The following is a 27,872-nucleotide window of genomic DNA, read 5'->3' as shown; positions in this document are numbered from 1 at the left end:
AGAAGAAGAAGACCTCGAGCAAATAAACCGGTCGTTGTGTTGGAAACATGGCGGCCTTCAGTAAATATGTGACAGCGAAAAACTCCTCCATAGCGGGCGGCATTTTGCTTGTTTTATACCTGCTAAAACACAGAAGACGGACGTCCAAACAGAACAGGTAAGTGTGCGTCAGTATAGAATGCTGAGACTTGCTTTCTGTCAGGATGCTAATTAGCAGCTGCTAGCTCCCCAGTCTGACAGTTGACAGCGACCTGCTGCTGGGACGCTCCTGATTTCATTCCCATTTTAGTGAGCAGGCGGCTTCTTATTCTGCGCAGTTTGGCCGCCTTGCTCACTGATCCAACCAGCTCAAATGTCAACTCAGTACAAGCAACAAACGTTGATGTTTTCCAATCATAAACACAGTTAACATTACACAGATTGCTGCACATCCATTAATTGGCAGTTTGTGTAACTTCGGCTAACTTGGTAATAACTTAATCGTCAAGTCTTTATGTTGAGCTCTGACTGCGTGTAAAGTTAAGCTGTCGATAGAATTTATTAATTTATTTTAATCTCTGACATTGTTCTAAAAATCGATTATCTCCCTTGGAGAGAATAACTAGATGCGCCAAACTCAACTAACTTAGTTGGAGTAACGTTAACGTTACCAGGTAAAAACCACCTTTAAAAATAGTGCACAACAGCTCACAATTGTTATAAGCCACTTTATCAAATATGTTTCTGAATTCTAAAATATGTAAGTAGTTGTAAATGCTATGAAAATACGTTTATAAGAACAATTCATGAAGAAAATGACAAGCTATCCCTGTTATGCAATACTGTTTGCAACTAACGTTACTGGGACAAGTCTTTCAAAAGAATGTATAAGTTACTGTATCTACAGCATCATTACAAAAAATGAATTGCCTTAGGCAATATAGACCTTGGCACTGGGATTGACTGTAATCTATAATTGAAGAATTTAACTTTGTGTGATTACATTCACTGTATTTTTAGTAGGGCTGCACAATTAACAGAAATATTAACGAAATCGCATTATGACTAAGTGAAATATCCAAATTGCAGAAGCTGCAGTTTTTTCATGAAGGTAAAATGTGTGACAAAACAGCATTATAATACTCGTGCTCTAGTGCTGCAGAGATGTCCCTGTCTACAAATCTTGTTCTCCAGATGTAAGAAAACATGTTTGTTTGGTGCAGACCCCAACAAATGTCACATCATCGTGATTCAGATTCCGATTTTCGTTGACAATGAAAATTGCGACGCAGAATTGATCGTTTCTACAAATGGTGAATCATATCGCAGAAACCTATTGTTTTGGTAAGGATTATTATTATTTTACTTTGGTAACGCATTTTTGAGTGGCTTAGGATACCTGAAAACTCACGAAACTTGGCACACGCATCAGAAGGCATGTTTTTGTCATCAGATATGGTTCAATGTATGGGTGTGAAAAATTGCTCAATAGCAACAGTTGAACCAGTAAATATTTTGATTTGATGTTGCATTTAGGCTTGGGGGGTGCACGATGGCTCTATAGCGCCCCCTAATAACCATTTAACCTTAAAACAGCTATGGATGCTCAAAAACTCTCAAAACCTGGCACAATCACACCAATTTTCTCCTACAGAATTAATCCGATGAATTCTGAATTGGAGCAGTGCAATCATAAGACCTCTGCAATGCTAAATTGCAAAGCTTTTGAGGATTTGTCAAATGCCGTTACCGTGGCGATGAAGCAAATTTTGATGTTTTGATTTTCCAAAATTAAGCATGAAATAAATTCCAAAAGTAAGCATGCTAACATGTTCAATTTCAAAATAAGTAACTGTTGCACCTTGACCACACATTGTCAGATCATGTTGTTGTTGTTGTTATTATTAAATTATATTATTTTATCACATGCATGCATTACCAAGTTCACTGATTTGCATCGTTGGCTACAATCCTCCAATACAAGCAGAGACATTAAAGGAAAGGCAATCTCATTATAAAATGTTATCACATTCATGCCTAATTAAGGACCCCACACTGACCTTTAATCAATATCTTTAATTCCACAACATAATATGTCTGATTTAACTATTGTTCTTTCTGTGCAGTATAAAAGGAGGCTCAAATCTAGTGGTGAACAATGAGGTATGTCAGTCAGTCTTTCATGTTTTGAGTGTCTGGAGCCTATAATTTTTTCACAAAATTTGTCATAAATAGTTAGCTGTAGTTGTATCACAGCCCATCTTTATGTCTCTTCATACAGAAAGATAGTAGAAAAGACCGTGCAGCAGTGGACAAAGTTTTCTTCCTCCGAACCCTCCAGATTCTGCGGATCATGGTACCTCGAGTTTTCTGCATGGAGGTATGACATTGAACTGCTGTTAGGGTGGTTTTGAGTTTACTATGTTATACTATATACTATGCTATGTTATATTTCCAGTAGTGATCCAGACCAGTGTAGGATAGTTAGACAAACTGGAGAGATCTCAGGGATAGTACATTTTTTAGTTTATATGCTCAACAACATGGAGGCATCCCAGCTGGCTGATTCAAACCAAATAGTTAAATGAACAATATTTGCATATTCATAGAATCAGGATTTTTCAAAGAGGGAGAGTGTAGATGTAGGGATGGGCACTGAAACCTGGGATTAAACTGGTCCCATGGCTTAATTATTTAAGACCTTAGTACTGATAAGTTCCAACGTTAACAGTTCTTTTCTTTTTCTTTTTTTTAAAGTCTGATGTTTATTTATTCAGTTTCTCATCTTACAATATGACACATGAAAACATCAGTCATTAAGCTATGAGGTGCTTAGAAATAAGTTTTTGGGAATAGCTGTTGTATGTAAAACTACATCAATTTGGCACAGTTGAAATTCCTCTGTACATTTCACAACATTGACATGATGATATGGGGGGAAACGAGATAAAACCAAAAATGGATCAATAAAGATAAATACATAACAGTAACCATAGAAAAATAAAATCACATGATTGCGTGTGTTTGTGTCTTATATTGTCAGAGTAGGAGACCGACGAGGCTGGTGGGGAGCTATGGGGAACCAAACAGAACTAAGAGAATACTGGCAATTAAAATAATAATAATAAATAAAAATGTATAATAATAATGATGAAGAAACATAATTTGTGTTTTATTTTTTATTATTAAATGTTTTAAATTGATTTTGTCATGTGTTGGTTCTGTTTTCGGTCGCCCGCAGACCCTTTAGGAGGGGACAGCCCAAAGTGGCCTTGTGTGGACGAAAATGCCTTGGGTCCCCAGAAGCGGGATCAAAGATATCTGTGATAAATGAATATTGTCCGATAATATCAACCCAGTCAATGTATGATAGCATAGTGTAGCACCACAAATCCCAATGTTTTCCCAGCTCACTGCTGTTGTTTTGATATTTGAAGGTGAACTGTAGTTTTGTTAGGAGCTTTTAGGAAAAACCAAACGTCCTATTATAAATCTTGATTATGCATTATATTTGACAGTCTTGCATAGTTTACTTTATCCTAACAGTGATTACACTTCTCTTAGGATCCAAACCTCAAAATACTGATTCTGATGTGATTTCTGATGAGTTTTTGTTGCTTTACTGAATAAAGTTATAATTCTATCTGTACAGCATCCGATCTGCTAGTGGAGGTCAGTATGACCTCTTCGATGTTGATAAGAACATGTGAAACAAAAAGAAGAGCCCTTTGACACACATACATCAACCACATCAGTCACATACATAACCCAAGGCCACAGCCACTTGGCGATCATTTCAGTAGATATGAGCAGAGTCAAGGGCAGGACAATAAAGTACTTTATGATCTGCAGTGTTTTACAGGCTTTACTAAGGCTCTACTAATTCTGTGGTTGTTGTCTTCACCACAGACTGGCTACCTTATCCTTATCGCCGCCATGTTGGTGGCCAGGACCTACTGTGATGTATGGATGATCCAGAACGGCACCATGATCGAAAGGTTTTGATTTTCCAGTTCATTACTTTAAAAGCATATTGTGGGTTTTGTGTTGTCACCATGTAGCAGCCATGTCAATCCTATCGGTTCTGAATGTCCACCCAAAATCCACCACTGACTGACCGTAGAATAGTATGTACTATGTACAGAACAGTTTTTTTGTTTAGTTTGTTTCAGCACGCTGGATTTTAGAGGCTCATTTCACCCCCAAAACAAACAGTGGTATATAGCCATGAAAATGTTTTGCTTTGTGTGCAAAGTTTTGATTGTTCCGCCTCTGAAAGTTGTCTCAACCCCAATACAATAGAACTTTTTCTGTGCTACTCAAAACATAAAAACCATTATCAAAAATACTACTCAATATTCACTGGGAACTATCTGACCATTTTTCGAAACATTTGCATGTTCCTGCTGGTCATTGATAGACTTGACTCGCCATTACACTGTTACTGCAATGCTTAGTGCTGATACAAAGTCCTGACCCTGGTTCCAGATTCCACAAAGTTAAGAAAGAATAAAATTCTGACATTTCTGTGGAGGTTGTAGCCCAAAGTGTGTAGCCTAAAAACATCAGTTATTGCCACATACCAATAATAATCTTTAAGTCAGTCATGGTATCAATCTGTTAAAAAATATTGAAGCCAATGCAGCTGAAACAGACATGTTATCTTTTTCTTAAGTACCATAGTATTGAAAATGGGAAGGGTGTTCCATCATGCATTGCTGTTGGATTATTTGCAGGAACTAATTACTTTGTTTTGATTCTCCCACAGTGGTATTATAAGCAGAGACATCAGTCTATTCAAGAAGCACTTTTATTCCTACATATCAGTCATACCAGGGGTAACAGTTCAACACCTGGATTCTCATAGATGTGGAAAACTAAGCTTAAACCACTGAAGCTTGGCATACACTGTACGATTTGAGCCCATTTAGGAACGGATTTGTACTTTTAGAGGTGGATTAGAGCTGAATTTCAGGATTGTCGGGCAGTGTACAGTGTGAAACGAGGGCCGATCGCCTGCTCCTGAACAGCCATTGTATGAATTTCGGACATGACAGAAACTTTGGTCGACTGTCAAAAGGCTGTCGCACAGCTGGAGCAGAGCCATGTGTCAATTCCCCACAATCAGGGCCTTTTTCTCTCACTGCATGAAGTCGTGAATAGCATCTGAAAATAGCATGGCGACATGATGCTAGCTATAGCTATCAAGTTAACGGTCTATAGAGTAAGACATAGCTAGCATACATCCAATTCTCTTCACCTTTTTTATTTTGTAATTTTTTTGAAGCTGTGGAACACAGGATCGCAGATGATCGAGGCAACTAGATTTTACCTGGCTTTCAAACAAATCTTTATTAACAATTGTCAATAACCAGAACGTTCCACAGGGGCCGACGGTCCGTTTTATACATGTACAGTGTGAGCACTCAGGTCGTGGTTTTACCATCAGCCTGTACAGTGTGAGCACGTAAATCATGAGCTTTGGCTTTACATTGCAGACGATTGACTCTTACAGTGTGTGTTAGATTTCTCAAACCATACAGTGTATGCCCAGCTTAAAACTGTAGCTTTAACGTCTTGCTTTGTAATAGTGTCATGTTGTGCTTTTTCATCACATTTCACACACATCATGTCTGAGGTCTACATATCTTTCCCAGCCATAATACTGAACTATGTGTTTAATCAGGTGGTATAATTTATATTGTTGGCATCCATTAACTGGAAAAGATTCACATGGAATTTCATTCAAATTATGTGTTTTATGATTTCACTGAAATGTATATTAATTCGTAACATCAAAAGTTCTGCTGATGTTATTAAGCAACCTGTTTCAGGAATTAACTTTTTCTTGATTTTAATTAATCGGGCTAAATGTAGTTTTCCCTGATGTTGAGTTGCTAATGTTATCTTCAAAATACTACAAATGCCACATTACTTCATCAGCTAACACTGGTACCAGTTATATGTCAAAGTGTTGACGGTAAAAACAAAATTTGGAACGGTTTGTTTAAACTAGCCTTAAGTGATGCAAGGTGGGGGCAGCCAGCTACTTTAGCATCAATCAAGGGACACTTTTTTTTGTAAGGGAAAATTTGTCAAGTATGTTATTCTGATTACAGGGTCCTGATCACAAACTGCAGTCCACACAGATATTGTGCCTCATCCAAGAACCGCTTGTACTTACAGATTCATTTTGAAGTGACATACAATTTAAGAGAATTTGTGGCATTCACCAATTTTATCATAACTACAGTTACAATATACAATACAGTTCAGTAGTAAAAAGGAAAATCCAAATGTCCAAAAAGTGAGTGTGAACCATAAAAATAACATGGAATACATAAATTGAATGGTATTCCTGTGTTTATATCTGTTTCATCACAGTACAATAATTCATACTCTGCTTCAAGTTCAACCAGAAGTTCTTGTTTTTGAGCAGTTTAGCAAAGCTGCACTGGTCCCACATGAAAAGGAAATTAAATTTATCAAGTCTCAGTATTTGTTTCACTGACTCTGTTGGCATTGTTTACTCATCTTTGTGCATGTTGTGGTTTGCAGTGCAATTATCGGTCGCTCGACAAAAGATTTCAAGACCTTCTTGTTCAGCTTTATCAAATTCATGCCACTTGTAAGTGTATTTTTTTTTGTTCATTTTGTCACACTCTTTAGTGTGATCTCAATTTCTATATATATTTTATTATTCTGTTGTCACACATCTGTAGTTCAGTGTAAGTTCATACATCTGCACATAGTTTTGGGTAGTTGACCTTTTGTTAACAATATACATAGGAAACCTTGATATGAAAAACATTTGTCTTTTGTGTAATTGCTAATTTCCTGGTGATAGTGGATTATTTTCATTGAATCATTTTATGCACTCCAAAAAGCTACCATTTGGCATGATTATTCTTTTGAGCTAACGTGCAGTGTATCACTGTAATGCAAATATACTTGCCTCAATGTTAAATGATAAGGCTGTCAATATTCTATATTTTTATTGTCAACAAATCCCATTAAAAGACAAAACAGCAATATGTTAGTCCATCTCTCAATACTTTGACTGAAGTACCTTGTCTGTGGCACATAGACATACATCTCTAAAATTGGCACATAAATATACAGTTTCATTTAAAAAAAAATTACTAATAATAAACAGCTGTCCACTGTAGTTTTTAACAAACGTTACTCAAACAGGAAGAACTTGTTGGGATTGAGTCAAAATACACGTGTTTGTGTGTGTGTGTGTGTGTGTGTTTTCTTTTTTCCTCCTTTGGTTCTTAATAGCTTTTGGACAATAATGGAGCTCTATGGCACAGACGAATAATATACTATATATCAGGCTTTGGATACACACACAATACTTAGTACGATACATCCATTTTTGTTTTGTTGACAATAAGAAAACATAGATTATCTCCAGCCTAATACTTTAAATTGTGAATTAAATTGCTGTTGTAAAATCACATTAAATATTCTGCGTTTGCATGTTTTCCTGTCCTATACCTAACAAAAAGATTTGCATGTATACTATAAGATTTCTAAAACCTGTCATGTGTGCAGCTGTACTGAAGCAATGAGCTCATTGTGAGAGTTGGGTGCATGTATCTCATGTGTGACGGATCATTCTAGATAGCCTTGGTGAACAACTTCCTGAAGTTGGGTCTAAACGAGCTGAAGCTGAGGTTCCGTGAGAGGCTCACAAAGAACTTGTACGACCAGTACCTGCAGTAAGTACTACAGCAGTACTAAAGCTGCTACGTAATTTATCAAACAGGATGACCTAATATTGTCTGGTTAATGCATTATCTTAACATAACATTGACATAATGAGCAGTTTAAAGACATTACCACGGGTTATGGGAAATTGTAATGGCCAATTTTCTCACTAAATTAATTGTAAAAATAATCAACACATTAGTTGATATCCACAAAAATTGTCAGTTCGAGCCCTGTAATTAATTTTACGGTGCTCTTCAGTTGGTGCCAACAGAAAGAAGAGGCACAAACAGGGTGACCTCCAAGAGAAGGCGACAATATACAATGTAAAACACTGTATTACTGTGTCAACGTTTTATCCCAGAACTTTTGATGTTGTTTCACTACAATCATCAAGGTATTTTAGAGAAGACACACAAATGTAGTGTCAGCATCAAACCAAAAATCTGAAAGTACGTCAGTGACACAATTAACCCCAGTTTGGCTGATTTCAACCTAGGGACCTTGATTTGTTTCATAGACAGATGCAATTTAGCAGTAAATTGCAACATAATGACTTGTTCTATGGTAAAAGAAGGAACCACGTAGTTATTCTAAGCTCTTGGTTTTTCTCGTTGTTCAGTCAAAAGTAGAAGCATGTGTTCTGTGTGTTTCCTGGCTTCTTTGAGTGTTCAACATGTGTTCTGGCTCTTCAGAGGTTTCACCTACTACAAAATGGGAAACCTGGACAACCGGATAGCCAATGCAGATCAGCTGTTGACACAGGATGTGGAGAGATTCTGCAACAGTGTGGTGGACCTTTACTCCAACCTCAGCAAGGTACCAAACTTTGTTGGCTCTAAGCTGAGTAATGTTATGCAATCTTCTAGATTGCACAGTGAATGAGAATTTTAGGATTAATAGATTTAAGTGCTGTGCAAGTCTTTGTCATAGAATGAAATGAGCTTCAGTGGCATCACCACTCTGTATGCCAAGCAGATAACTCATTTGTATGACACTCCACAGGCTCATATGCCTCAGCAGTGTGCACTGTAGGCACGCTGAGTGCCTACAGAGGTGCAGTTTGAGAACATCTGAAACCAGATTTTCCCAAATGATTTTGATTCCCAGAAACAATATCAATACATCATGATGATATGAGAACCTAAGTTTCCTGTTGCCATGGAAAATAGCAGTGTGCATGATGAGTGCAGGGCAAATCGGAAAACTGGAAGGGTAGCCCAGCAGTTTTTGCTGGCCCAGGAAGTGCTTCTCTGATTGAACTGAATTGATAAGAGCAATATATACCAATCAGTGAGAACAGTTTTTCAGGAAAAAATTAAAAATTCTAAAGTATTATTAAATCTGTCTGTCCTCTAGCCTCTGCTGGATATAGGTCTATACATCTTCAAGCTGACAAGTGCCATCGGTGCTCAGGTAAGCAGGTTATCTTATGCATGTTTTCTTCTGTCTATGGAAATACAATAAGGACAGTTTGTTGCCACGGTTGTGGCTTATGAAGTTATTGAAGTCGTCTTATAGGTAGTAAAGAGGTCATATTATACCTTTTTCCCCCTCTCCTTTAGTGAGTTATATACCTTTTTTGTGCATGTAATATGTTTGCAAAGTGAAAAAGCCCAAAGAGAGTTTACATCTCCCACAGAAAACCAGCCTTTTCTTGTGGGGGTCACACACTACACGAGCTAATGACGACTCTATCACCTGATGGCTGGTCTCCAAACCACGTTTTGTCAAAAAGCTTGGCAACTGGCAAATCAGGCTTTAAATTGTGTAGTATGTACAAGACTTTAGAATACTCACAGTACATCAGAGGTTAGCCGTCTAAACTCACATGCTTAAAAACATATCTGGGGATGAAAAATGATTCACCTTTAATTCAGGAAACCTTGCACGCTATAGGAAACTCTATTTATGTGCACTCCTAAGTTAACAACATAATCAGTCCTATCGTCACTGATACCCCTGTTTGTTATCTGTCATTAGCAATAATTTTACAAATTGTTTTTCAAGTTCCTTAAAATTTCAAAGATGCTTTACAAACTTTCTTTGAGTTTGCTTGCTCCTGCGATGTTAAGTGCACACTGCAGATCAGACTGTGCATGCACACAATGGAGGAAAGGAACAAAAATAACAGGAAAAACTAAAATAAGACTTGATTTTTTTTAAAAGCCTTCAAAAAGCAAAAATTTTTTATTCTGACTCGTTTTACAATTTTCTGGATCAAATTTAAATAAATAAAGCCAACTTTAATAACTTCATGACTAGCAAACAATGGCAATAACAAGTTTGTGTAGAAGCTGTGTTCATCACTTTCTAGTGTCCCCTGGAAACAGTGTCCATTGTTTGTGCTACTTGCAGTTTTCTCAATACTGTACATGTGTTGTCAAATTGATAAAGATGTTTTCTTGATTTTTACATGTGTTTTTTAAGGTGCAGAGCCACTGTAGTTTTTACATATACTGCATCACAATTAAATGCAAAACACACAACAGCATGTGTTTTCCTCCCACTGCATAGTAATCAGAAAACTGATTGTTTCAGTCTTGTCCAGCAGAGTTTATTCATAGTTTCCTGCCCTAGTCCGCGAGGGTCTGGGGAGACCCATGTGCGGGCATCCACGTGTATGGATATATATTGACAACAATTGATTTGAGAGAGTTTGTATGCCACTCAGTCTGCATTTGAGCATGCATAATGGTAATGAATAAACTAGACGACAGTAAGGGGATCAGTTGGATTGCTTGTTTTGTGTTCTGTATGTATGTATGTACTGTATGTACCCTACCCTTGGTCCTATTGTTTAAAGTGGTCACTTTAAAAAAAAAAAAAAAAAAAACTTTCATGTTTATGTTCTTCACATTTTGCAGCTTGTTTTGGACAAAATGTGTTTTGAAGCATTGCTTGGTGTCCCGACAAAGATTCACCAATGCTATACACCATATTACACGGGGACATATATTTTCTGGTGGTGAAAGGTGCACTCCGTTTTTTTACAGTGCAAACAGCTATTCCTGTTGATGTTTTAAGTTTACTGTTACGCTCTGAAACATCAGAACGAGTTAGGGGAGAATTTGGGACTTGGTTGTGCTCTGAGGTAAACTACATCTTATGTTGTAAGTAAGAACATCCACTGTATATTTTGTCTTTTGTCATTTATTGTAACTTGTAAACCAACTGGGCCCTGAGTTTGAAGAAATGGTAGAGAGATGTATGCCACCATGGTCTCTACCACAGTGCTAAACGGGAAGTGACTTCATTGTGGCCACCTTCCCTCTCTAGGGCCCAGCCATCATGATGACCTACCTGCTGATCTCAGGTCTGTTCCTGACAAGACTGAGGAGGCCCATAGGCAAGATGACAGTCACCGAGCAGCGCTACGAGGGAGAGTACCGCTACGTCAACTCTCGCCTCATCACCAATAGGTTAACAAACTAGCAACTGTTCAAGCTCTGTTACTGTACAACTGTTTATACAACACTACATTGTGCTTTTCTGTCTCTTTAGTGAGGAGATTGCCTTCTACAATGGGAACATGAGGGAGAAACAGACCATTCATGCCACATTCAAGAAACTGGTAGGTACAGTTTAGAAGTGTTTCCCACAAGATGAGACTGTGTTATTCCACAAAGGGAATGCATTTATCATGTTCAGTAGAATGAATAGTGATGTCATGGTGTACAGGAGTACACTTGGACATCACTGCTGCAAGGTGAGACATGAAGCACTGGTGGTCAACTAAAACAAGATTTTCACATGGTGTTGAGTTACTCTTTAAATTGTACTGTACAGCGGTGCTGTGTTACACAGGAAAAATCTTTTGCCCCTTTGTACTATTTACTGAAAGGCAGTTTGACACATGCAACATCTACATTCAATGCTTTGAACAGTTGAAAACGTGTGGAAATAAAAAATAAAGAACAGTAGCTCTGCCTACATGAGCTATAAGAGGAAAGGGACAGCAGCGTGTTGTACAGACAAACGTCAGGTTAATCTGACCTTTTCTTCTGAAAGGAACATTACTGTTTGCTTTCTCAGCTTCAGAATGTGAACATATTTATTTTGTCTTCCAGGTGGACCACTTGCACAACTTCATCTTCTTTCGCTTCTCGATGGGATTTGTGGACAGCATAATTGCCAAGTGTAAGGAAATATATTTCTTTCTTTAATGGTCACTATTTAGATCATATCATGATATTTATTAATTGGCCCTGCTGTACCAAATGTAAGCGAGAAGAAAAAAATGTTCCCTTTACAATAATGCACAATCAGGATAAAATAAACTTTTATTCAACACACCCTTTCAGCAACTGGTTTTGAGACAGATTTTCCCATGAAATGGGAGTATAAAGCTATTTCTTAATCAAAATAGCAATAGCTAATGAAAGTTGTGAGAGTCAATAACATTGTCTCTTGTTATGATACGGGGAATTTTGTAAAATTGGCCATATTAATAAAATTGGGCCCAATTAAATGGTAAATAAAGTGCTTCTATTCAAAGTGTTTTACAAGGTTTTTGCCGCTCATTCACCCGTTCACACACATTCTCACACACTGATGGCAGCGAGCTACCACACAGGCTTACCAATGGAAGCAATTTTGGGGTTCAGTGTCTTGCCTCAGAACAGTTTGACATGTGGATGAGTAAGTGGACAACCCACTCTACCTGCTGAGTTATGTGTTCTTTGTTCCTTATGTGACCACATGCTGTTTCTCTGCAGACGTGGCCACTGTGGTGGGCTACCTGGTCGTGAGCCGGCCATTCCTAAACCTGTCGCACCCCCGGCACATGCACAGCTCACACTCTGAGCTGCTCGAGGTCAGAGAAAGCTCGCACACACACCTGCTTTGTAAAACGGTTATTGGTTGCAAATTAAAAATCAAAACTATAAAATAGAAATGCATCTTTTGTTGAGAGCATTGATTCTGAGACAGTTTTGACTTTTAAGATTACAGATATTCATCGTACTGGAATAAATGAATGGAAATGTAAAGATGCCATGTTATTGTAGCACAATCTTTTGAAACCACTTATACAACTGCATAAGCACACAGAAATAAGGTGGTTTTGACAATAATCTTATTCCAGTGGCATCTACTCATAGTGAAAAACACCAATGACTCCTTGATAGAAAACACGTATAAAACATTACAGCTTGCTTTGCAGTAATGTTTGGGGGGCTGTGAGGTTTAACGTAATGGAGTTACTACAGTTCTGTGAATGCCTGGATGACTTCCAGTGTCAGTAAACAAATTGTATATGTCTTTTCACCTTCTGCTCAGGTCGTGATCTTATATAAACAAAGCTCCGTGTATGACCTGTAGGCTACCTGCGTCCCAGCTTTTGATACCATGTCTGCATAGCCTAGATTTTTCTCTCCCTAAAAGGCTCAGAGCGGCATGACTGAAAGTCATCCAGGAATTCGCAGAACTATGGTTACCCCTACAACACTTGTTCTGTTTAACAGATGACCGCCTTCCTGACCGCCAGTGGGAGTAAACAAAGTGAATGATTTTGGACCTCTGGTCAGCTGCAGAAGCCAATGGTAGAATAGCTGATACTAGTGTGGCCCCAGAATGACGGATGACATATGAGGGGGCAGGTTTTACCAGTTAGCTTCCTTGGTTTCTTGGTTCGAGTCCAGCCTCTGGCGTTTCTATACACCATCCTTGTGGAAGAGCCCTTGTATTCTGTAAGATCTCACAAATTGAGGGCTCAAGGTCAGTTAGATGTTGAAGGAGACTCTGAGACGGATGCTAAACCCTCCTGTCCAGCTAGAGCTGGAGATACCTCCTCACTGGGAGCTGCCAATGATTCCCTTCCAACATACTGAGGAGTGTGGAGAACCATATCGTCAATGGCCACTAGGAGGACCGTGTAATCCAACAGTCTCACCCTGTGAAGCGTGGGTGATTTCAGGGAGATCGGAGGGAATGCATAGGCAAGAGGATGAATCCCAAGCACCAACGTTTCACAGACGGCCCCAAGCAGAGAGCGAGAGAAAGCTGGTCGAGCGAGCTAGAATGTATGAAGCGTTGTGTGAACAAAGCAGTGAATCAAATTTTCACAGCTGTTCAGTTTTTAATGCATCCAAAGTCACGCTTCTTCCTGTCTTTGCCCTGCGTGTTTGTGTAGCTCAGCCACAGCCTCGGTCTAACAGACACACAGAAGTCAGTCAGAGAGCAGAGGAGAGACAGAGAAAACCAGGTCGCTAAGTTTTTAGAGTCTTGGCTGTTTTCTCTCCTATTAGCACTAGCTTCACATTGAAGCGTTCGGGCCTATTTTTTTCTCAATTGTTATAATTTTGGTGCTGGGTATTTTCCTTTGGGGGCACAAAAAATGAGGTGCTATCCAGGAAGATCCCTCATAGCCTACGTGCCATTTGTTCATAATAAGATCTTGATGTGCGCGGTGTGTGTGAGGAGACAAATCCACTTTGTTGACTGTCATTGGCAGTCAGTAAGGAATGAAAAAGAACTGATGTGACCTGTGTGGCCTGTAGGACTACTACCAGAGTGGGAGAATGCTTCTGAGAATGTCCCAGGCCCTGGGCAGGATTGTACTGGCTGGCCGAGAGATGACCCGCCTCTCAGGGTGAGTGTGACAAAGTGTATCCAACAAATAATTCATGAAGTGATTTAAAAATATAGATATATTAGTTATATTAGTCTTATCTGGTAGATGTTAGTCCTTTTTCTCGTCTCTTGGCTACAAAGTCAGTAATTCACAATGCATGTCATGAATTAGCATCTTGGCCGTTACATGGAAAATTCACTACATTTTATGTGGATGTCCAGTCAGTGTTGATGGTACATGCAGTCGATTGACGAAATGAACTACTGTGTGCATGCAATATTGAGTTCAGCAAGCAGTTCTTCCTGTATCCAGCACAGTCATTTGACCCAGACACTGATGTAGTTGGAGGCAAGGACAAAGTACAGGCTACTTCATCTTGGATTTTGTAGCTTCCACCTCTGGGTAGCCAAGGGCTGTGCTCTAGATACCCCTCTCTTTGCTTGTATTCATTCATTCATTCATTCATTCATTTCATTTATTATACAGGAAAAGTTTAATAGCAACAATTTAGTTACAGTAAACGGGCCTGACTCAGTTTAAAAACTGGTTTACAGCAGGTTCCTGTTCTGCAGCAACATGGAACAATGTACACAATTTCAACACATTTATACAGGACATTATTATTGACTAGACAGATACAAACAAGAGAAACATTAAATACGGGGAAACAAGACTAAAAACAGATTTCTGACCGTAGTAGTTTATGTATGATGGAACTGGAATGAGTGCCTATGAGACTGACCTAGTGAAGCGTAGTGGTCTCATTGTCCATGGGAACATGAGGGAGAAACAGACCATTCATGCCACATTCAAGAAACTGTTTCCCACAAGATGAGAATGTGTTATTCCACAAAGGGAATGCATTTATCATGTTCAGTAGAATGAATAGAATTCCTGTGTCACCTTTGACACAGTGATGTCATGGTGTACAGGAGTACAGTACAGGAGTATCTTAAGTGCTCGGTAATATAGTCGTGCTATTGGTTCAGTGATGTCCTTAGTGGTAAGAGACCAGATTGGAAGACAGTAGGACATTGTTGAAAACACAATGGCATGTAGATAAGTTTCAGAAACCGAAACCGAAAGATATGACCTAATCTTGTTATACATATAGAGTTTCTGATTCAACTTTTTTGTTAATCTAGAAATGTGTTCCAGATATTTAAGGTGTGAATCAAGTAGCACACCAAGGTAATTGTAGGTCTTTGTGATGACAATTTCTTGGTTTGCAAAAGTAATAAAGTTAGTAAAAAGACTTTTTCTGGGTGAATGAAATTACATACATTCAGTTTTCTTTACATTAATGGTCAGATGGTTCCTTTTCAGCCAATCATGTAGCAAGTGAAGATCAAGTGATAGTTTGGAATTTATGACATTAAGATTTAAATCAGAGAGAAAAATCAGGTATCATCAGCATACAGTAAGCATTTTGAGTGTTTACACACTCGAGGGAAATCATTGATATATAAAAGAAAAAGTAGGGGTCCAAGAATGCTGCCTTGTGGAACGCCCATGTCACAAACTAAAGGTATGACATGATTAATTTTGACTGTCTGCAACCTGTTCGTCAAATAAGAAGAGAGCATTTCCATCACAGATGAAGACAGTTCAAATGAGTGAAGTTTATTTAACAAGATGTGGTGGTTCACTGTATCGAATGCTTTACGGAAATGAATAAAAATAGCTCCAGTGATGTGACATTTGTTAAGAGAGTTACACAATTGCTCAGTAAAGAGTAGTAATAGACATGGTTGATTGCAAACTAGCTACGTTACTAGCCATACAGGAGGATATGGCCGACTGGAAACCTCCCGAACCTGAACCGCAGAGAGCATACACCTACTGGTGGACCCTTTGCTCAAATTGCCAATAGAAACTAATGGAATATTGAGCCGTATGGCTGTCAGACATTCTGTTGCTTTCAGATATGTTTCTCCTGTAGATAATTTCCCATGTAATATCATCCCTGCTGACTCAGCACACATGCAGGCATGATTTAGTCTTCCCTCCTCTTTTTTGTCTTTTGTTTGGTGAAGTAACCTCTTTAAATATTCATCTGGCATCTTTTCACCTCAATGATAAATTAATTCATTTTAATTCAGTTATAAACGACCTGGACTTTAAGCACCTATGTTTCAGCAGGTTTTCTTCTCATGTTCAAAACTTTCTGCACATATCTTTTCTACATATCTGTGTTCTCTGACATACTACGAGGCTAATGTCAGCATTTGATGGGAATTCATATTTTTTATAGGGGCAATATGTAGTTTTTTAAATAAATTTAACGAAAAGACACAAGAAAGAGGGATGACCAAATCATGCCTACATGTTTGCTGACTCAGCAGGGGTGATATTACAAGAGTGTTTGATCTACAGTAGAAACAAATCTGGAAGCAACACAGAATGTCTGAGAGCTGCACTACATTATGTTCTGTTAGAATTTAAATTCTCATTTGCCACCTGAATTTACGTAAATAATATTTCGACCATAAATTGGTACTGGAAATTAGTGTTCAATGTTTAAAATTCATTCAGCATAGAAGATTTCTTAAAAACAGGTGTTAAAATCTCGTTTTGATCTCGTGAACACAATCTCATGTCTCGCTAGCTAAGTGTCTTGTCACACCCCTAGTAATCAGTAGTACAGTACATGGAAATATGTATATGAAGTTCTTCTTTCCTTATTCCTATGTTTTTTGTACATTAGCTCAGTCCATGGAAATATAGGTGCTGGTCATATAATTAGAATATCATCAAAAAGTTGATTTATTTCAGTAATTCCATTCAAAAAGTGAAACTATAATGTATACATTCATTCCACACAGACTGATATATTTCAAGTGTTCATTCCTTTTAATTTTGATGACCATAACTGACAACTAATGAAAACCCCAAAATCAGTATCTCCCAAAAATTAGAATATTGTGAAAAGGTTCAATATTGACGACACCTGGTGCCACACTCTAATCAGCTAATTAACTCAAAACACCTGCAAAGGCCTTTAAATGGTCTCTCAGTCCAGTTCTGTAGGCTACACAATCATGGGGAAGACTGCTGACTTGACAGCTGTCCAAAAGACGACCATTGACACCTTGCACAAGGAGGGCAAGACACAAAAGGTCATTGCTAAAGAGGCTGGCTGTTCACAGAGCTCTGTGTCCCAGCACATTAATAGAGAGGCGAAGGGAAGGAAAAGATGTGGTAGGAAAAAAAGTGTACAAGCAATAGGGATAACCGCACCCTGGAGAGGATTGTGAAACAAAACCCATTCAAGAATGTGGGGGAGATTCACAAAGAGTGGACTGCAGCTGGAGTCAGTGCTTCAAGAACCACTGCGCACAGACGTATGCAAGACATGGGTTTCAGCTGTCGCATTCCTTGTGTCAAGCCACTCTTGAACAAGACACAGCGTCAGAAGCGTCTCGCCTGGGCTAAAGACAAAAAGGACTGGACTGCTGCTGAGTGGTCCAAAGTTATGTTCTCTGATTAAAGTCAATTTTGCATTTCCTTTGGAAATCAAGGTCACAGAGTCTGGAGGAACAGAGGAGAGGCACAGAATCCACGTTGCTTGAAGTCCAGTGTAAAGTTTCCACAGTCAGTGATGGTTTGGGGTGCCATGTCATCTGCTGGTGTTGGTCCACTGTGTTTTCTGAGGTCCAAGGTCAACGCAGCCGTCTACCAGGAAGTTTTAGAGCACTTCATGCTTCCTGCTGCTGACCAACTTTATGGAGATGCAGATTTCATTTTCCAACAGGACTTGGCACCTGCACACAGTGCCAAAGCTACCAGTACCTGGTTTAAGGACCATGGTATCCCTGTTCTTAATTGGCCAGCAAACTCGCCTGACCTTAACCCTATAGAAAATCTATGGGGTATTGTGAAGAGAAAGATGCGATACGCCAGACCCAACAATGCAGAAGAGCTGAAGGCCACTATCAGAGCAACCTGGGCTCTCAGAACACCTGAGCAGAGCCACAGACTGATCGACTCCATGCCACGCCGTATTGCTGCAGTAATTCAGGCAAAAGGAGCCCCGACTCAGTATTGAGTGCTGTACATGCTCATACTTTTCATGTTTGTACTTTTCAGTTGGCCAACATTTCTAAAAATCCTTTTTTTTTTTATTGGTCTAAGTAACATTAAAATTTTTGGAGATACTGAATTTTGGATTTTCATTAGTTGTCAGTTTTAATCATCACAATTAATTGAAATAAACATTTGAAATATAATAGTCTGTGTGTAATGAATGAATATAATATCCAAGTTTCACTTTTTGAATGGAATTACTGAAATAAATCATCTTTTTGATGATATTCTAATTATATGGCCAAAGGCCGGGCACAGTGTTAGTGATGGCAGCCTCCCTAGGTAAACAAGCTGACGTAGATCTTTAGACCAATCCTCAAAAGATTACGGCACCACTGACACGGGCATGCCTGGCCCGCAGCAGTCTTATGTGTGAGACTGTATCCGTGTTATCTGCATTTTGTTCTATGGCGGTGCTGAAGGAAGGACCCAGACCAAAAACGGCTACTAGTTGCTCTTTTAATTGGAACTGTATATTGGTTGTGTCTCTGTAAGTCAGAAAAATAATTTAAATGCTGTCTGGTATGTAGTCTCTCTCTCTGAAGGTGGACAGAGGTCATCAGTCCACCTTCTCACTCAGCGTGGACTGAGAGTTGCGTAGCATTGACATAAAAAAAAACTGTCACCTCTTAAAGTGACAGTACAAGTATTAAAACTTCAGTTGGAATAGGCTACAAAAGACATTTAAACAAAACAAAGGTTATTTTATATTTGTAAGGATTTGTTGAAGTTTCAAACATAAAAATAAAGCTTACCCTGTTACAATACTAAGGAAACAATAAAATAATATTGTCCCTTTCAAATGAGAGTGTCAGGAGCTGTTCTGATGAATTCACTTGTTTATCTGATGTCCCCCACAGATTCACAGCTCGTATCACTGAACTGATGAGTGTCCTGAAGGAGCTGAATGCTGGCAAATATGAACGCACCATGGTCTCCCAGCAGGAGAAGGGTACACATGACTCCTAATTGTAAAGAAATATGTCTGCTGAGTTCTCACCTCAGATAGCTGGAGCTGTGCAGCTTAACAGATTTTTGGTTTATTCCATTCGCCGTAGAATCAGACACGGCAGAGAAGCTCACACTGGTGCCTGGAAGTGGTCAAATCATCAACAAAGATAACATCATTAAGTAGGTCTTTTATTATTCTTTACTTGAATATACATCAGCATATTATTGTTATTTTCATGAGCTCAGCTTTAAATCACCTTTTTTTTTTTTTTTTCAGATTTGACCATACCCCACTAGCAACACCTAATGGAGACATCTTGATCAGAGACCTCACATTTGAAGTAAAGCTCATCTTTCATTCCCATATGTTTATTTGAGTTTAGTTGATATATTGTATTCCAACATATCATTGTTTCCCTGTCCCCTGAAGGTAAGGTCTGGCACAAATGTTCTCGTGTGTGGGCCTAACGGCTGCGGAAAGAGCTCTCTGTTTAGAGCACTCGGAGAGGTGAGAAACCTTCCAGTCCAATAGTGACGTAATGAAAAGCACACTCAGTCAATATAGTCTGCACAGTAATGTACATATGTTCAATCTACACATGTTTTTTTTTTTGTTTTTTTTAAGTATAAAATAATTATAAATGTTTTTTTAAAGCTGTGGCCATTGTTTGGTGGACAACTGACAAAACCTGAGAGAGGGAAGCTCTTCTACGTACCACAGGTAAATATACTCTGTAGGCCATGTTTTTTGTTCCACCCACTAACAACAAACATTATCCTCAGAACAGCTATGTTCCAGCGCTAACATTTAACTTAGTTTATGCACAAGGAAATATTGCTAGACAGAGCAAAATTTCTTCAAGCCAGACAGAATCTGTATTTGTAAAGGTGAGACACATGTCAATATTTGCAATACAACTATACACTGATATATATATATATATATATATATATATATATATATATATATATATATATATATATATATATATATATATATATATATATATATATATATATATATATATATATATATATATATATATATATATATATATATAAAAATAAATAAAAACAAAGACAATGTGTATTTAAATTATAAAATAAAAATTTAAGAAAGATTAAATGCGAACCAATCTGCAGCCAATGACACATTTATTGACTGCAATTTCTATTTACATAATAATATTTACCAATACGTTTGTGATAAACCAATTTTGGCCAATCATTTCAGCCCATAAAGTGACTCAGGCTCCAATTGCAAAGTAATTGGAGCATGAGTTTCTATTCATTTGTCTACAACACTGCAAACATTTTAGGTAGGTGTGGGAACAATTTGTAAAGTAAGAATGCTTTCAAAAATAGACATGTTAATGTCAATGAAAAATCTAAATCAAGTCAATATTTGGTGTGACGACCCTTTGCCTTCAAAACAGCATCAAATCTTCTAGGAACACTTGCACAAAGCCAGGGATTATATAGGCATATTCTCAGATGTATGATTAAACATTATACCAAGCAGGTGCTAATGATCACCAGGTTGACAATCATTAAACATAATAATAATCTGAAACATAAACCGCTGTTTAGGAGGAATACAACTGGGTGAGGAACAGCCAAACTCAGCTAACGAGGTGAGGTTGTTGAAGACAGTTTACTGTCAAAAGTCACTGACCATGGCAAGACTGAGCGCAGCAACAAGACACAAGGTAGTTATACTGCATCATCAGCAAGGTCTCTCCCAGGTAAACGGGGATTTCCTGATGTATCAAAGTTCATCTGAAGATGCACAAAAAAACTGGCAACACTGAGCAATGTAGACGCAGTGGTCGGCCAGATGAAGCAGGTGACAGACACTTCATGCTTACTTCCCTTGATGTGAGAAATCAGCTACTAGAAATAGAAAATATACTCCTGCCACCACCACCGCCCCAGTTGTCTGTCGTCCTGTGGTAAACACTGTACACCCATCTATTGTCTGAAGGAGTCTGGTCAAAGTGGCCTTCATGGAAGACTTGTGGACAAAAAGTGCAAAAAATATGCAAAAAAAAAATGCAGGAACTCTGAGGTGCAGAAAAAATGGGAGCAGGTGCTTTGAACTGATGAGAACGGAGTTGGAGATTTGGTTAAAATTAATGGTCTGTACAGGCAGACACTTATTCATCATGCAATACCCTCAGGGACATCTTATCGGGCCCCAAATTTATTCTGCAGCATGACAATGACCTGAAACATACAGTGAAAGCCATTAAGAACTATCTTCAGCTTAAAAGAAGAACAAGGAGTTCTGGAAGTGATGGTATGGCCCCCACAGAGCCCTGATCTCAACATCATCAATCCCCACTGTCTGGGAAGAACTGTGGGGAGTTATTCAAGATATGTGGGCCAACCTACCTGCTGAGTTCCTTCAAAAACTTTGTGCAAGTGTACCTACAAAAATTGATGCTGTTTTGTAGGCAAAGGGTGGTCACACCAAATATTGATTTGATTTAGATTTATATAATTTATAAGCATGTCTACTTTTGAAAGCATTCTTACTGTAAAGCATTTTTTTGCTCACCTGCCTTCACTTTTGCACAGTACTGTGTGTGTGTGTGTGTGTGTGTGTGTGTGTGTGTGTGTGTATTAGGGGTGTGACAATACACTGACCTCACAAGACAAGACCATACATGATATTGGGTTCATGAGAACGAGACAAGATTTTAACACTATTTTTAAGAAATCTTGAAATATATGAAACTTTTGAGCATTAAACAGTAACTGTTCTGCCTTTTCTGCATCAAGTTATGGTGGAAATGTTGTTATGTATTTAAAGGGAAACACAAAATTGGTTGAAGGTGACAAAATATAACAGAATATAATGCAGTGCAGCTCTCGGACATTCTGTGTTGCTTTCAGAGATATTTCTCCTGTAGATGAACTTTTCCTTTATCATCCCTGCTGAGTCAGCAAACATGCAGGCATGACTTAGTCTTCCCTCCTATTTTGGGTCTTTTTTTGGGGGAAGTAACCTAATTAAATGTGCATGTCGCACATTTTCACCTCAATGATAAATTAATTAATTTTCATCACTTTAATCAGCTATAAACTCGTGGACTTTTTGAATCTGCTGCTCCTGTGTTTCAGCAGATTTTCTGCTCATGTTCAAAACTTTCTACACGTTCAGGATCTCTCCCACATATCTGTGTTCAGAAAAATGTCAGAATATAACGAGACTAACATCACTAAAGGAGAAGTCATAATATTTATATAGCAATTTATAATATTTATATTTAAGTCGACCTGGCCTATACTCTGCTGTGCATTACGTTATTGCTCTGATTTTGTAGTATCCCCCTCAGACAGTCTCACAGACTCAGAACCGTGTGTGACGTCAGGATGAGACAGGGAGGTGGAAACTAACTGAAAACACTTCTGATCAGGCAGATATCTCACCATACAATTTTTAACTTCAGCACCTCTGATAAAATGCAACTCTCATTCCCAAACAGGGCAAGTTTGTGCCTCAGATTTTAGATGTTTTTATTGCGAAACTCTACCAGTTACACGGTCACATACTGGCTGCGACTCACAGCGTGAGAGCGGGTGCACTTGATTACTACCATGGCGTACACCGTTGTCTGATCAGCTGGGCGGAGTTGATCCGCCCAGCGAGTCGACATTGTACATTTGTTTTTAACTGCGTGAGCAATATTATGTGTGGTGTGACAGCGTGTGAAAGTGTCAATTGTGTGAGTTTGGCGAGACAGCTTTTAACCTGACAACAAATCTCAACACATTTTAATCTCCCGAGATCATCACAACCCTAATATTTAATATATAAAAACTGTACAATGTTATAATTGGATGGCTTCATGCAAACCTGTTGTATTTGTCCAGAGACCCTACATGACTCTAGGTTCTCTGAGGGACCAAGTTATTTACCCTGACACCTATGAAGACCAGAGGAGGAAAAACATCTCTGATCAGGTGGGACACAACACATATTTCACACTTTCATCGTCTGTGTGTGTTTGTAATTCCATGCCTTATCGCGTCTTACCTCACCTTGTGTCCAGGTGTTGAAGGAGTACCTGGACAATGTTCAGCTGGGTCACATCCTGGACAGGGAGGGCAGCTGGGACTCAGTCCAGGACTGGATGGATGTCCTCAGTGGAGGAGAGAAGCAGAGAATGGCTGTAAGGGCTGGGGATGTTTAGTCGCTATCAATACCAGTAAAATTCTATGATTCTAAATACCAATTCAGTACCATGATAACAAAACAATAAATCCTATTTTGAGATGCATTCCTTTAACAAAAACATTTGAACTTTACAAAAAAACAACTAACAGCTGGGAGAGTTGTGAGAGGATGTCCAGGACAGATTAAGGTGATTTGAAATAAATGACAACATTTTTATTTTTATTTTTTTTACAAACACTCGTGTGAAACGTTTAAGGGTCACTAATCTATACTGGCAGTGATTTGAGATTTCTATGTTTAAAAACAATAGTTATGACGATTGAAATGGATTGTATTGCACTTTTAAGACGGTCTGTAACTCTGCCTATAGTAACACGTTAGACAGACTTTCAGTTCTTTGCACTGCAAACTGCACCATCAACTGAAACGTCTGCCTAAATGAGCTCTCATATCCCAAAACTAGGAGAAATCGAGGCTTTGACACAGCTGGTGAAGGTGACAACAGTGGAAACCGACCAATGTTAATTACTAAACTAACTCCACCCTGGTTTCTATGCACAACTCTTTCTGTTTTGGCAAGTCGAGAAAGAGCTGTCGCTGCAGCTGTACTTGTCGCTGTCTTCCACGTGTTGGATCCCCAGTACCTATGATACCGTAGAAAAAGGCGTACTGTCATTTTAGGATTGTAAAATCAACTTGGTACCAAAGTATCAGTTCTTGTCACATTCGTAGTAAAGACTCACCGACTCCCTGTCAACAGGTTGTACAGGAAACTTGACAGAGTGAATGATTTGTATTATTAACAACACAAGTCAGACAATAATCCATCTATTTTCCAAACTAGAGACCTGGTTATACGTACTCAAATCACTGCCACTACTACTACTGATTCATTGTTGAATTGAGGCCTGGTTTTCTTTTTATCATGTCAAAGTGAGGAACTGCAATCACAATACCCGTTTCAGTCAAAGTAGGCAGCCTGTGAATATGTTTAAGAATACTGTGGACCATCATTTAAGATTATTGTCAAAGGTCTATATGCCACAATACCTATCGTCTGGTTTGTAGAGTTCACTATTAAAAATCTTAGACATGACATTTTAACAAGAATAAATTCTACTGGACTTCATGGTTCTGGTTTATACATAGCATTTTTTTCACTATATGTTTGGTAATGATTCTGGTGTTATCAAATGATGAGTGTGTCTGTTTATTTATGTAGATGGCCAGACTGTTCTACCACAAGCCCCAGTTTGCCATTCTGGATGAGTGCACCAGTGCAGTGAGTGTAGATGTGGAGGATTTCATCTACAGCCACTGCAGGACGGTACGACCCAACCACACGTCATACACACAAATACACATCTCTGATAAACTAGGTTTACATCTGGTCTCACTCAGTACCACGGTGGTTACAATCCACAAGCTGTGCACTTCGCGGGTCAGTTTATTAAACGTAACGACTTTATTAAACATACTGCTGATGGACAAAGTGAGCAGAGCATACAGGGAGAGAGAGAGACAGGAAGAGGTGGGGCAAGCTAGTGTGTTCCCAGTGAGAGACCAGAGGCAAGTTCATTCTCAAAACGGTTTACAACGGATTGAACGACATGTTTCCAACGTTGTGCAACGGGCTTCGGGGGATGTTTTTTTCTGTTTGGTGGGCGTGTCGCAGGTGTTATCCAATCAGCTGTGAAAAGTTTGTAAACATAACGTCGTTAAAAAGGCAGGAAAATGCAGTGCGCTTGTGCACACAACAGGGGGTTCGAGGCAGCACCGTTTCCATTAAACAAAACGTTTTGCTACGTTTTGTTGGCTCTGAACTCGCCCCAGAGGTGGGAGTGTGAGCGTGGGGAGAAGAGACGGGGACCAGCTTCAAGTAGTGACACACTGAACAGTAGTAGTGAAACACTGAAATAAAGTTACACTGTCTTAATGAGAGCTCAACAGTCGGGGAGTGGGTATGTCATGGTTCTGTCTCACAGAACCGTGAGAGGAGGCCGTGGACTTTAGTGTCACGGTTTCTCTACCTTTAGCACAGGTAGATTAGAGTCTGAAAGTCAGCTCTTTACCATTTGTAATTACCAGGCTTTCCCTCTGGGTTTAGTGCTATAAAGCAGTCCATCAAATGTTATTATGCACAGGACAACCTGGTGGTACACAAACAAGGTCATTTTAGAGGGCAGTTGAGGCTGCCAATGTTTATTAATCTTTTGTTTAGGAAAATTCAAATGTCTGATTAATGTTGTAGTTATTCACATCCTGTTTATGTGGATTTTTGAAGGTTTCTACCTTGTTGAACTGGAGTCTAGTACTACCTGTGTTTTCTTTGATCCACAGGTGGGCATCACCTTGTTCACCGTGTCCCACAGAAAGTCTCTGTGGAAGCACCACAAGGTAATGACTGTAAATCATTCGTTCTCTTGGTCACCTTTACTGTTTCCCTGTAGTATGTTGTTTTTGAGAGAGAGAGAGAGAGACCAAGGCACTGAACTGGTCAGCCCACTTACGGCTATTGCTGAATGCTAGTGAATGCTAAAACACTCTTCTAATGCTATTATATTTTATTTTTTCTTCTTTATAATGGGTTTTTATACTTAACATTTTATCTACTTGCACCAGACACACTCTGTTGAGACTAAACACACATAAAACTTGCCAACATTCTGTAAGTCTGACAGCTGATAGATTTGCATGCATCGACAGATTTATGTTTAATTTGTAGAATACTGCTTACTTTCTGTGCCTTCTTTCTTTCTTAACGGACTTTGTGTTTTATGTTTTCATCTCTCTCATGAAGTATTATCTTCACATGGATGGGAGAGGGAACTACGAGTTCAAGCCCATCACGGATGAAACTGTGGAGTTTGGCTCTTAATTGACTGCTGCCGTTGGCCACAAATGCACTGCTCTGAAAAATCAGTCCATTAATTCCCTGCACTCAAGATAGAAATTATACCTAAAACAAGAAAATGTTTTTAATCATTTGTAACTCAACAGTGTTTCCTTTTTATGTTTTCTGTTATTTAAAGCATCACTTTAGTCTTGTCTAATCATTATTTTGTTCAGTGTGATTATAAAAACATGTAATTTATATTGCCAACTTCTAGGTTGTGTTTTACTCGCGCACAACAGATATTTGAGTGGAGGTGGAAGTATACTTCACAAGTGATCATATCTCACAAAGCTAACAGGTTAGCATTACCCTGTAGAGATAAGCTAGATACCACAGAGGTCTTTGAGGCATCATGTCCCACAGTTAACTGTGTCCTGCACAGAATAATACTGGATGTATGCACAACTTGATGCCTCCTGGATGTGCACTTATACAAGTAATCTGTCCACAGCTGATGGAAGATAATAGCAGCCAAGGCTGGTAATAATTTTCAGGCCTTGTTATCTTAAAATAACAAACAGCAAGTTTTGGCTTTTTTCTTTTTCTTTTTTTTTTTAAACAGTTTCCAAGGAAACGGTTAATTATCATGTCACCTTAAGGAATTATAAGTGTCTACTTGCTTCCTTCTGTAATTTTTTGCTCTGTCCATTTCTGGCTCTTTTTACTTGGATTAGCATCTAAGTAATGAGACATGGAAATCATTTAATCACTAACAGGAACATTTCAGTAACTCAGGCATTCAGAAATGTGTTGAAAATATGAATTCACTAGAGGAAGGCTGTCTCTCAAGATACCCATAAGGAAAAAAAGAAAAAATCTGACCAAAACATGACTTGATGCGGTAATAGTTATATATCTGATATGTAGTATGGGGAAATTTCACATAGAGTTCAACTTTGATGAACTTGATGAATTGCTACCATTGACCAAGCCATTGTAGAAGTGCTGACTTTTGTAAAGATTGTATGAGGCTGATAAAGAAACAGAACACAATGAAATCTATTTACAACTGCATTCAGCTTCCTTTTCCACTGGATTGTTGATCATGTTACCTGAAATCTGAAGACTGAGGGTCTGCACTGAACAAACAGCTAATCATGGTGAATCTTATTATTAACCTTTACATGAATAACAATTCTGTTTCTTGGGTTATGGGATTAAAAGTTCTTCCAAAATTTGGATAACTGTGTTGATGTCCAATTTTACATGAGCTCTATGAAGCTGGGGACTGGGTCTAAAGTGCCATCTGATAATGGATCACTGGTACACGAATATTCAGATAAAATCATTCCTCAACCATTGCTCAACACCACTCTGTCCTGTCAATCTAACACAACGGTACTGTAACTTTATTGTGAAAATGTGAAGAAGGAGCCTCAGCTATACCCATGGTTTTCCATGTATAAGACTGATGATCTCACTCTGCATTAAAAAAAAAAGTAGGTGTAATTCTTCATAAAGAGTTCTTTTTTTTTCTGCCTGTGGGT

General features: G+C 38.7%; 1 protein-coding gene across 1 annotated transcript; it reads left to right on the top strand.

The window, feature by feature from the left end:
• abcd3a (ATP-binding cassette, sub-family D (ALD), member 3a) lies at positions 1 to 27,834 on the top strand. The gene is made up of 23 exons (XM_038723702.1): positions 1 to 157; positions 2,106 to 2,142; positions 2,261 to 2,359; positions 3,889 to 3,977; positions 6,538 to 6,607; positions 7,609 to 7,706; positions 8,391 to 8,514; positions 9,055 to 9,111; positions 10,975 to 11,117; positions 11,200 to 11,269; positions 11,766 to 11,835; positions 12,414 to 12,511; positions 14,196 to 14,287; positions 19,216 to 19,307; positions 19,414 to 19,486; positions 19,584 to 19,647; positions 19,737 to 19,814; positions 19,962 to 20,027; positions 23,186 to 23,275; positions 23,365 to 23,484; positions 24,712 to 24,816; positions 25,830 to 25,886; positions 26,290 to 27,834. The coding sequence occupies exons 1-23, from the start codon at positions 48 to 50 to the stop codon at positions 26,365 to 26,367; spliced, it is 1,980 nt and encodes a 659-aa protein (XP_038579630.1). The 5' UTR covers positions 1 to 47; the 3' UTR covers positions 26,368 to 27,834.
• The last annotated feature ends 38 nt before the right edge of the window (positions 27,835 to 27,872 follow it).

This window comes from Micropterus salmoides, unplaced genomic scaffold (genome assembly GCF_014851395.1).
Source record: "Micropterus salmoides isolate LMB-PRFRI ecotype aquatic unplaced genomic scaffold, ASM1485139v1 Ms_hic_scaffold_1, whole genome shotgun sequence".
Taxonomy (NCBI): Eukaryota; Metazoa; Chordata; class Actinopteri; order Centrarchiformes; family Centrarchidae; genus Micropterus; species Micropterus salmoides.
Note: the sequence above shows the minus strand (reverse complement) of the source record. Positions and strands in the feature narration are given on the sequence as shown.

Excerpts from the sequence above, each read along its gene's own strand:
- abcd3a (XM_038723702.1), top strand. The coding sequence starts at position 48 with ATGGCGGCCTTCAGTAAATATGTGACAGCGAAAAACTCCTCCATAGCG. Across the intron at positions 12,512-14,195 it reads CACACTCTGAGCTGCTCGAG|GACTACTACCAGAGTGGGAG; the intron begins GTCAGAGAAAGC and ends TGTGGCCTGTAG. Across the intron at positions 19,487-19,583 it reads AACAAAGATAACATCATTAA|ATTTGACCATACCCCACTAG; the intron begins GTAGGTCTTTTA and ends TTTTTTTTTCAG.